Raw genomic sequence first — 10345 nt, forward strand, 5'->3', positions numbered from 1 at the left:
TAAAGTTTGCTGAACCTTCCTGAGATATCCACAGCATTTTTAGACCCACTGGTTTTGAGGTTAGACAAACAGTAAATCAGAAAGTCTGGATCAGGTTTCTCACACCTGCCTTAAAGACTGCCCATAAAGATTTATTTGAAAACACTAATTTTTAAAAATATAACATCGGTGTGAAATTTGGGGTAACTGTTTTCCTTGGAAACCTATGAAATAGAGTTTTCCTTCCAGAGGAAGAAAATTTGTTCGTTTTCTTAGAAAAGAAACTTCACTCAATATATTTTTTCAAAATTTTAAAAAATGTTTGTTTTATTTTTGAGAGAGACAGAGCATGAGGGGGAGAGGCAAAGAGAGAGGGAGACACAGAATCCAAAGCAGGCTCCAGGCTCTGAGCTGTCAGCACAGACCCCGACGTGGGGCCCGAACCCTTAAACCACGAGACCATGACCTGAGCCGAAGTCATCACTTAACCAACTGAGCCACCAAGGCGCCCCTCAATATATTTCTTTAAGAAGCCAGATGTTGTGTATATTTCCTAAGTCTAGAATACAGATATGGGATACTTCGGTCAACTGAATTTGCTCAAAACTAGAACACATGAACTAAAAAGTACTTAACTTCAAAATTACAATAGTCGTATGGGGCGCCTCGGTGGGTCAGTCGGCTAAGTTTCCCACCTCAGCTTAGGTCACAATCTCACGGTTCGTGGGTTTGGGCCCTGCATCAGGCCCTGTGCTGACAGCTCGGAGCCTGGAGCCTGCTTCAGATTCTGTGTCTCCCTATCTCTCTGCCCCTCCCCTGCTCCTGCTCTCTCTCAAAAATAAACAAACGTTAAAAAAAATTTTTCAAAATTACAATAGCAGAAGACATCCATGAAATACATTTCTATACAGGACACACCAATCACATACTATTATTATTATTTTTTGATGGCATAAAATGTTCTTACAGAACTTAGCATCAGGAGAACAAGAAATTATTCTATAAAGTATTTCCAGAAAAAAAAAATCAAGTTATTCAATCTTCTCCTTGATTGAGCTCTATGTAAACACCAATTTACTTATATAAGGAATATTTTTGGTATAAAAGTTCAACAGATCCAAAGTGGTTAGGAGACAACCTGAGATTTTAGAAGCAAAATGGGTTCTTTAAATCAACTGGCATTAAAATATTAGAATAGAAATAGTAATAATTGCAAAATGCCATAATGGCACAGTGGTCACCAAAGTATTAGAGACGTGAACACAGTAGAGAAGTGATACTTTCAGACTAGCATGGGGAAAAAAGGTTTGAATAAAATTTAAAGTATTCATTGATACTTAATCAGTGGGTCTATGCAATAGTAATTCTCCAAAATGGAGCACATAACTGATGAGTAGACTCTTATCTGCAAGCAATTCACTGCATTAAAAAATAAAATAAAATAAATCCATCATTGTCAAGGAGTCCTTGGCTTCTCATTTCTCAGGAGGCCTTTCAACGGCACCGGACTCTTTCACATGAAGGAAGGTGAAAGCAGACTTGAACGTGCCATCACCGCTCTGTTGTGAAAAGCAGAGGAAGGTAGCCCACAGAAAACCACAAAGTCCAGTGTAAGCTGTCCTCCAGTGCGTGGGAACCAAGCTGAAGTTGGTCAGCTGTAACAGAAAGAAAGAGTATGCTAGGCTCCAGACAAACCACAGCCATGAATTAGCATTCTGAGTCGTTCGACACTCACCTGCACAAAGGGCCAGTACATCAGACCACTCTGGAATAAAGAAAAACTTTATTAGAATGCGTTTTAATCACACTCACACACACACACACACACACACACACACACACACACACAATCCCACAGCTCATGCTATGAAAGATTAAGAAATACCAGGCAGATAAAATGTGGAGGTGGTATTATGTTTCAGACTAAGCCGATTAAATCAGACTACTTAAAGTCTCTCAAGCATAAGAGGGTAAGAGCTGTGCAAAGAGATTTCAGGTACGAGATATTTATATTAGTCATATCCACAGACCCAGAATGAGAAGACTCTCAGAATCAGTACCATTTCTCTTAGCCGCTTTCAAAATAACAACATATATTTATACATTGTGGTTTTACTGTTAGGCCAAGCAAATGCTATAGGAGTGTGTGTGTGTGTGTGTGTGTGTGTGTGTGTGTTAAAAGAGATAGCACTAGTGGGGGAGAGGGGCAGAGAGAGGTAGAGAGAATCATACACAGGCTCAATGCCCAGAGCGGAGCTGATGTGGGTCTCCAACCCACCACCCTGAAATCATGACCTGAGCCAAAATCAAGAGTTGGATGCTGAGCCAACTGAGCCACCCAGATGCCCCAGGAATACATTTATAAAAGGATCATCAGTAAAGTTTTAAATTTTTCGTTCTTCATGGAATGATTTGTTAATAACATAGTCTACTATGTCACACAATGAGAGCCAGAAGGGACTCAAATTTTATCTAAAACGTTTGATTTTTTATGTAAAAAGATTGAAGGCAAATAATATATTCTACTATTTCTTGCTATAGAATAAGTTTAGCTGACATTCTTGTATATTACAAAATACCCCCCAAAACGGAGTATTTTGTTTTGGGGGTTTTGTTGTGGGGTTTTTTTGTTGCTGTTTTTTAAGGGGAGAAGCAAAACTGTATTCTTCAAAAACTAAAGTGTTGAGGGGCACCTGGGTGGCTCAGTCAGTTAAGTGTCCGACTTTGGCCCAGGTCACGATCTCATGGCTTGTGAGTTCACGCCCCCGCCCACGGAGCTCTGTGCTGACAGCTCAGAGCCTGGAGCCTGCTTCAGATGCCGTGTCTCCGTCTCTCTCTCCTTCTCTGCTCCTCCCCCACTCGCAGTCTGCTTCTCTCTCTCTCTCTATCAAAAATAAAAATAAAAAAATTAAGAAAAATTATATCAGTGTTGTAATAGACAAAAGAAGGCTAAGGAAAATTTCCCAATTAATGGAGACTAAAGAGACAGGACAACTAAATGCACTACCTGACCCTAGACTGCATCCTATACCTTTTGAAAGGAAAAGAAATGCTGTAAAGACCATTAGATAATGAATTTACAAACATGGCATAAAGTTGGTGGGTGAGATAAAAGGATTATTACCGTTGTTAAATGTATTGAAGTTGCTAACTCTGCTGTGGTTATATAAAAGAACATATTTATTCTTAGAAAATAGATACTTAAGTATCTAGGGGTAAAGGGTAATTCTGTGTGTAATTTACCCTCAAGTCATCCAGAGAAACAGATAGAAAGATCGATGGATAGATGGATAGAGCCAGGAAATAATAAAACAAATAGGCAAAATGTTAACTATAGGCAAATATGGGTAAAGGGTATTCTTTGAACTATTCTGTTATTTTTCTGTCAGCTTGAAATCATTTCCAAGTTAAAGTTTTAAAAACCTATAAAAGATGGGGCATCTGGGTGGCTCAGTCAGTTAAGCGTCCAACTTCGGCTCAGGTAATGATCTCACGGTTCATGAGTTCGAGCCCCTCATCTGTCTCTGTGCTGACAGCTCAGGGCCTGGAGCCTGCTTCAGATTCTGTGTCTCCCTCTTTCTGCCCCTGCCCTGCTGGCTCGCCCTCTGTCTCTCAAAAATAAACATAAAAATTAAAAAAAAATAAAAACCTATGTAATACAAGATATATTTCTAAGAGGGAATATACCTGAGCCACCATATTGCAGGCAGTGAAAGGAGACATAAATCGCATGCTATCTGTACAGAACAAACAAAGTAAAAACTCAACTACTACCTACATGTAAACAACAAATAAATGAGACATGTTCTTTCCGCCTTCACCCAAAGAACTTGGATTGGGCATGGGGTTGATTCCTCAGCAACCAAAAAGCAATTCTGCTTTCACTCACATGTCCCTTGGGCTACAAGAAAGCCTTTGTGACAGGTTCTTTTTGAACGCTTCTTGTCTTCCAACTCCTCGTGTTTGTGCTCTTGGTTTCATGGATCAAGCTTGGCTCAAAAGCCCGGTTTTAACCAGTTTCTCCCATATCTAATATCCTTCTCTCTGGGCTCTCCTCTGTGCATCTGGAAGTCTCCCTCTGGATATTCTAATGGCATCTAGAATTCAATAGTTCTCAAACTGAACTCATCTATCTTTTTTCCCCAATCGGCTCGCTATCCTCTTTGCACTACCCCAAGTGATGAGCTACCACTCATGCAGTTACTCAAGGCAGAGACCTGTGGGCCACCCTAGATGCGTCCTTGCCCCATTACCCCGACCACCAATCATTCACCCAGAGCGACAAATTCTACCTCCTAAATAGCTCTCCAATCAGTCCTATTTTTTTTAAGCTTTATTTATGTATTTTGCGAGCATGAGTGGGGGAAGGGCAGAGAGAGAGGGAGAGAGAAAAATCCCAAGCAGGCTTCGCACTGACAGCTTGGGGCTCGATCTCATGAACCGTGAGATCATGACCTGGGCCGAGATCAAGAGCCCAACGCTTAACCGACTGAGCCACCCAGGCACTCCCCCGCCGTTCTCTGTTTCTAATGTGACCTCGGTTACACTAACCTTCTAGCTGGTTTCTCCTGCCACTATTCCTGACGTATAGGATGCTTGGCAGGATATCCAACACCCAACAAAGGTGGCCTGTGTGTCTTCGTTAAGGGAGGAGAATCTGAAAGACCTGCAAGTCCCTGCTTAAAGCCCCTTTCTTTCCCAATTCTGCTTGCTTGCTCTTTTTTTTTAAACGTTACATGTAGATGCCTCCATAGGATCTCTGACATAATGGGCAAACTTGTTTCTTTTTCCAAAATAAAGCAGAAGAAAATCACATTTGGATTTGTGAGTCCCGATGGGCTCCTGATTTCTGCCCCAAGGGAAATAACAAGAGCTCTGAATACTCTTTCCCCTTAAAGGAGAAGAAACTGGGGCACCTGGGTGGCTCAGTCGGTTGAGTGTCCGACTTCAGCTCAGGTCATGATCTCACGGTCCGTGAGTTCGAGCCCCTCTTCGGGCTCTGTGCTGACGGCTCAGAACCTGGAGCCTGCTTCAGATTCTGTGTCTCCCTCTCTCTCTGACCCTCCCCTGTTCATGCTCTGTCTCTCTCTGTCTCAAAAATAAATAAACATTAAAAAAAAAAAAAGGAGAAGAAACTGTCCCTGAGCATAACGGCAGGGGGGGTGGGGAGGGGAGCATGCAGCTTCCGCCCTCCCTACCATCTGCCTCCAACCATCAAGCAGGCAATGCTGATTCTGGGGCTCAGTATTGCTCCATAGAAGATGCCAGAAGCAGTACAGGCAATAGCCCGGTGTGGCTTGGCACCACCTCTGATAGGGAATTAAACACACGTGAAGCCCAAGGCCCAGTCTGTGCATATTCGGCCCTCCTGAAAACTCACTTAATTGGGATTAATAGAATAAAACATGCTCTAGGCCAGGGACAGAAAGCACCCCTGATTTTGCCAGGCCTTCAGGGTGCTGCTCAATAAATCTTCAGGGAATAAGTTAATAAATACTTGTTGGACTGGGCTGTGTATATTTGTATTGAGCAAATGGTGCGACACGTTACTTGCTTTGAGTCTAGAAGTGAGCTTGGGGAACATCCTTCACAGGGACTCAGCAGAATGTACACCTGGGGACATTGGCTCTGAATGGGCATGATTCCATTAATCACTCATGTGTTACTATTCCTCTTGTGCACTAACCTCTTTGGGTCCAAACTTCACTAAAAAAACTATAACCACAATGAGAGTAAATTTTCAAAACAGGACTCATCATGAACATTGACTAAAATTCAGACACGCATGTATAGACACTCCCAATGTAGAGACACCCTTAAAGCGTCTTACTCATTCACTAGCAAAACAATCTTAAGATCTCTCCATCAATATACCATCCCCTGGTGCCAACCAACTGGAGCCCTAACTTAAGAAGAGTTTCCTTAAAATGTACTTAATTTTACAAATATACGAAAAGATCTGGGTTACCTTTTCAAAAGTCTGTTCTTACCTTGTACGTATTCCAGAATTTCTGTTTCAGGTCCAAAAATATGTCATCCTTTTCCTGGAGAATACTCATGCCTGTTTGTAAAAACACACACCAAAAGAATTTTTCAAAGATTCAGTGGGAAGAATACTGCCTAACAGTTAAAATTTCCTATTTCAAAATGCAAAGTAGCCAGTGGTATCTTCTCATTCATCATGTCTCTTCTGACCCAACAGTGAAAACGACATAACCTCCATTCTAAAACCAGATAAATCTTTGGGCACCTGGGTGGCTCAGTTGGTTGGGCATCCAACTCTTGATTTTGGCTCAGGTCATGATTTCACGGTTCATAGGATGGAGCCCCAAGTCGGGTTCCAGGCTGACAGCAAGGACCTACTTAGGATTTTCTCTCCCTCTCTCTCTGCCCCTCCCCTGTGCATCTTGTCTGTCTTTCTCTCGTCTCAAAATAAACAGTTTTTAAAAACAAAAAATAAAATTTGAAAAATCCTTAAATAAATAAATAAACAAAAACTAGATAAATCTTAAAGGAGTGGTAAATATGAAGTAGAAATAGCAGAGTATAAAAGTGATAGGAAAAAATACACATTTTTTTTTAAATTTTAAGAGAATTCACAGCATTCAGATAGCAAGATGATTGGTGACTTCTCTGCCTTCCAAACTTTTTGTAAGATGTTTAAAATTTGAGAAATATAGAGGTGCCTGGGTGGCTCAGTTGGTTAAGCGTCCAACTCTTGATTTTGGCTCAGGTCATGATCTCCTGATGCTTGAGATCAAGCACCGCATTGGGCTCCAGGCTGACAGGGGGGAGCCTGCTTGGGATTCTCTCTTTCCCTCTCTCTCTGTCCCTCTCCTGCTCACAGGCGCACACACATGAGCTCTCTCTCTCTCTCTCTCTCTCTCTCTCAAAATAAAAACTTTAAAAAATAACAAATGAATGAACAAATATTTAATTTCCTTCTTTTAAAAAAAAGTGGCTGACAGACCCTGGGTGCTCTGGCAACTACAAAGTTCCCCCTCAATATTCTAATCAGAATTATTCCAGTATCATTATTCCAATCAGAATCTGAAAGCAAGAACGTCGCTTGAGCCTTCCTAAAAACATTCTGAAAACTTTGCATGTTCAACAACCCTGAAAAGAAATTCAGGGAGCAAAGACAAAATCCTCCTATTTTAGGAAGGAGTAAAAATAAAAGTGCTTTAAAAATTCTCCTTCAAATCTGATTAGGAGGAAGGGGAAATGAGAGGTGTTTTTTTCAGCCTATTGCAAGGGATTTTTAGAACAGAATTTAGGAGAATACCCTTGCATGCAAGTATTGGTAAGGTCGGGTTCCACTTACCCAGCACTAATTAAGCATTAAGCACTTTATGTGCCTTATTCCATTTGACTCCCCTCTCCAACAATCTGCGGATGTTGGTAGTTACAGAAGCAGAAAAATGAGCTTGGGGAGGTTAATGTTATACCACGTCCAACCCGGGTGCAGATTCCCAGCTGGACCTCTCCGTCATAATCCAAGCTCCCCCAGGTGGCGCCAGCACAAAGGATCATCTGATACAGGCAATTTCCCAGTTGGAAATGCCTGGAACAAACATCCAACCCACTCCTCCCACCTTCATTTTCACACGAGGAGAGGGAAATCGGGCCAGAAATCTAAAAAGCAAAACAAAGCAGCCATCTGGGTAGGGATCCATGTCAAGCTCCAAGAGCCTCCGACTTGAACCGCAGGCCTCCTGGAGCCTGGTTACCGAGGCTTCTTTCTGCTTTCACACACAGTGACAACACCCAAGATTAAGAACACAGTATGGGTGTGCCTGGGTGGCTCAGTCGGTTAAGCGTCCGACTTTGGCTCAGGTCATGATCTCACAGCTCGTGGGTTTGGGCCCTGTTTCAGGCTCTGTGCTGACAGCTCTGAGCCTGGAGCCTACTTTGGAATCTGTATCTCCCTCTCTTTGCCCCTCCCTAGCTCGTGCTCTGTCTGTCTCTATCTCTCAAAAATAAATAAATGTTAAAAAAAAAAATTTTTTTTTTTAAAAGAACATGGTATGGAATGGATCGTGTGGATTATGTTGTCTTTGGGCAAATCACTTAACCCCCTTCGAATCTCAGTTTTCTGCTCTGTAACACAGCAATAATAAAGTAGATCTGCCTCCCTTGGTTGTTTGAAGATCAAATGGGAATACGGTTCCCAGAGGCCCAGCCCCTAGGTCCCAAATCCTCACCAGCGTTCAAGACCACTGCAGTAATGGCCACGAGGAACCTCCTTGCCAATGTGGCATGGAAGTCACACCTTGGTACCAGGCACCCGGCAGCCCCAGCCTTGGGTCCTCTATTTCCCTGACCCCACTGACCCCATCAGCCATGGGATAGCTGAGCCTACAGCAGGCAACGAGGCCCTTCATGCTTCCTGTGGGGTCTGTGAGAAAAGGAACGGAATCTGGCTCCCCAAAATAAGACCCATAAGGCATTGTGGTTTCTTCAAGGAGATGATTGGAGCCCCACAACCCAGTTTAGAAGGCACCAACAGCCACTGAAAAGACGACCTTCTTGGGGGAATCTGTTATCCCCAATGCAAAGGCCAGGCCCAGGACCCTTGGATTTTCTTACAGAATTGGTGCCACTCCCCTGCCCTCGCCCTCACCCGCTATAGAAACTGCTAGGAGGACAGAGGCTACAGAGCCCCTGGCACTGGTTTTGGCATGTAAGGTCCTGTGGAAGATTCCCAAAGTCAGGCCTTTAGGACCCAGGGTGATTTTCTGAGGAAGGGCCTCCTAGGTCTTTTCCTAGGCGTAGAGTTCTCTATGGCAAGATCCGAGGTCCCCTCACATTTTCTGTGGCTTTTCTATACAGGGAATGTACCCCCAAAGGAAATTCTTGTTACCAAAGCAGGACTGAGGCCTTGAGCATGAATTTTCTGGGGGACTCCGTTCCACCTGCTCTGCACCCATGGTCCCCAGTCCCCTCCCATTTCATTGATGTGTCTGCCAGTAGAAAGGAGGCCCATAGCCCTGAGCGTGGATTTTCCCAGGAGCAGGACTGCCCTGTCCCATAACTAGGTCACTGGGGTTGCAGCCGCCATGGACAGGAGCTATGATCTCCTCGACGTTTATTCGGACCTTTTCCAAGGGGAAAAGGCGGCCCCCCAGTCCTGCCTTCCTCCAGGTCTAGCCGACTTCCCAGGCTCCCTGAAACCTCCAGCCACTCAACTATGCACAACCCCAGCGTCCCAACTCCGATCCTGGACCCTGGCATCCTAGTTCTCCGCTTCTCCAACTACCACCTCTGAGCTTCTCCCCTTAATCTCCTGTCCCCAGACTTGTCAACTCTTGCACCTCGACCTCCTGCTCCTGCCCTGGCTCTCTCAGCCGTCTGAAATCCTGCCCTCACCCCCACCCCTTGGCTTGCAGCCCGGGTCCGGCCCCAGAGCCCCTGGCTCCATCCCAGCCCCCAGGAGCCCCCAGCCCCGGCCTCCAGTCCCCCAACCTTGGCTCCAGGCCCCCTCGTCGGATCTCGCCCTGGACCCGGTCCCCGCCCGGGCCGCTCACCGGCATAGAAGGCCGAGACGGCCACGGGCCCGCCGATCGCCTGATCGCACAGCACCTTGGCCAGCACGGCGCGCGGAGCACGGCCGGGCAGCGCGCGCTCCAGCACGCGCAGCCATACGTAGTTGAAGTTGGCGTGGAAGGTCACGGCCACGGTGGCCACGCGCCGCGTCTGCTGCCAGTCGGCCGGACCGCCCCGTAGCCGCTGCTGCAGCGCGTCGCCGGCGGAGAAGAGCGCCGCGTAGAGCAGCACGTTCGTGGGCCACGGGTAGCGCCGGGCAGCGCGCAGCAGCGCCCGCCACCCACCCGCCATGCCCGCGCTGGGGGCGACCGCCAGCGACCGCCGCGCAGGCCCCCTGGGCCACGCCCGCCCGCCGGCCCTGCCCTCGGCGCCGCCTCCGCCACCTGCACCTGTCTTCCCAGATGCTCCCGAGTCATTGGGCGGCCCGCGCACACCCAATCCGCGCCGTCCAATCCCGTGGCCACTAACCGTTGCGGGGCTGAGCCTTTGAAACGTGGCCGGTCCACAGAACGCGTGGTCCATTTCCATGAAACGTCCAGAATGGGCTAATGCGCAGCGACGGAAAGTAGACTAGCGGTTGCCAGAGGCAGGGCGATGGAGAGAACGCGAAGCGACTGGGTGCGCGGTTCCTTGGGGGGCGACGAAAGCGTTCTCTGTAAGGGGTGATGGTTGTACGGAAAACCATTGCATGCTATTTCAAACGGTGAATTCTATGGTATGTGAATTACAGCTCAAAAAAATGGGGGCGGGGGGGCGGGGAAGGGATACCAAAATTCAGTTACCAAGAGGATGGTGTATGTTAAATGTTTACAGGCACGGA

At 46.0% G+C, this 10345-nt stretch overlaps 1 protein-coding gene across 2 annotated transcripts; it reads right to left on the minus strand.

Annotated features, from left to right (window-relative positions):
- Positions 1-800: 800 nt before the first annotated feature.
- Positions 801-9816, minus strand: MPV17L (MPV17 mitochondrial inner membrane protein like). Of its 2 annotated transcripts, XM_042972070.1 has the most exons (4): positions 9507-9816; positions 5970-6040; positions 1715-1744; positions 801-1634 (listed from the first exon to the last, which is right to left on the minus strand). In XM_042972070.1, the coding sequence occupies exons 1-4, from the start codon at positions 9814-9816 to the stop codon at positions 1455-1457; spliced, it is 591 nt and encodes a 196-aa protein (XP_042828004.1). In that variant the 3' UTR covers positions 801-1454. The 2 variants fall into 2 exon arrangements, with proteins under 2 accessions (XP_042828004.1, XP_042828005.1); XM_042972071.1 differs by lacking the exon at positions 5970-6040 and having other exon boundaries at positions 1446-1634.
- Between the last annotated feature and the right edge of the window lie 529 nt (positions 9817-10345).

This window comes from Panthera tigris, chromosome E3 (assembly GCF_018350195.1).
Source record: "Panthera tigris isolate Pti1 chromosome E3, P.tigris_Pti1_mat1.1, whole genome shotgun sequence".
Taxonomy (NCBI): Eukaryota; Metazoa; Chordata; class Mammalia; order Carnivora; family Felidae; genus Panthera; species Panthera tigris.

Coding starts and splice junctions, on each gene's coding strand:
- MPV17L (XM_042972070.1), bottom strand. CDS start 9,816: ATGGCGGGTGGGTGGCGGGCGCTGCTGCGCGCTGCCCGGCGCTACCCG. Junction 6,041..9,506: donor CGTCTCGGCCTTCTATGCCG/GTGAGCGGCCCG, acceptor TTTTACAAACAG/GCATGAGTATTCTCCAGGAA. Junction 1,635..1,714: donor TGTACTGGCCCTTTGTGCAG/GTGAGTGTCGAA, acceptor TTTCTGTTACAG/CTGACCAACTTCAGCTTGGT.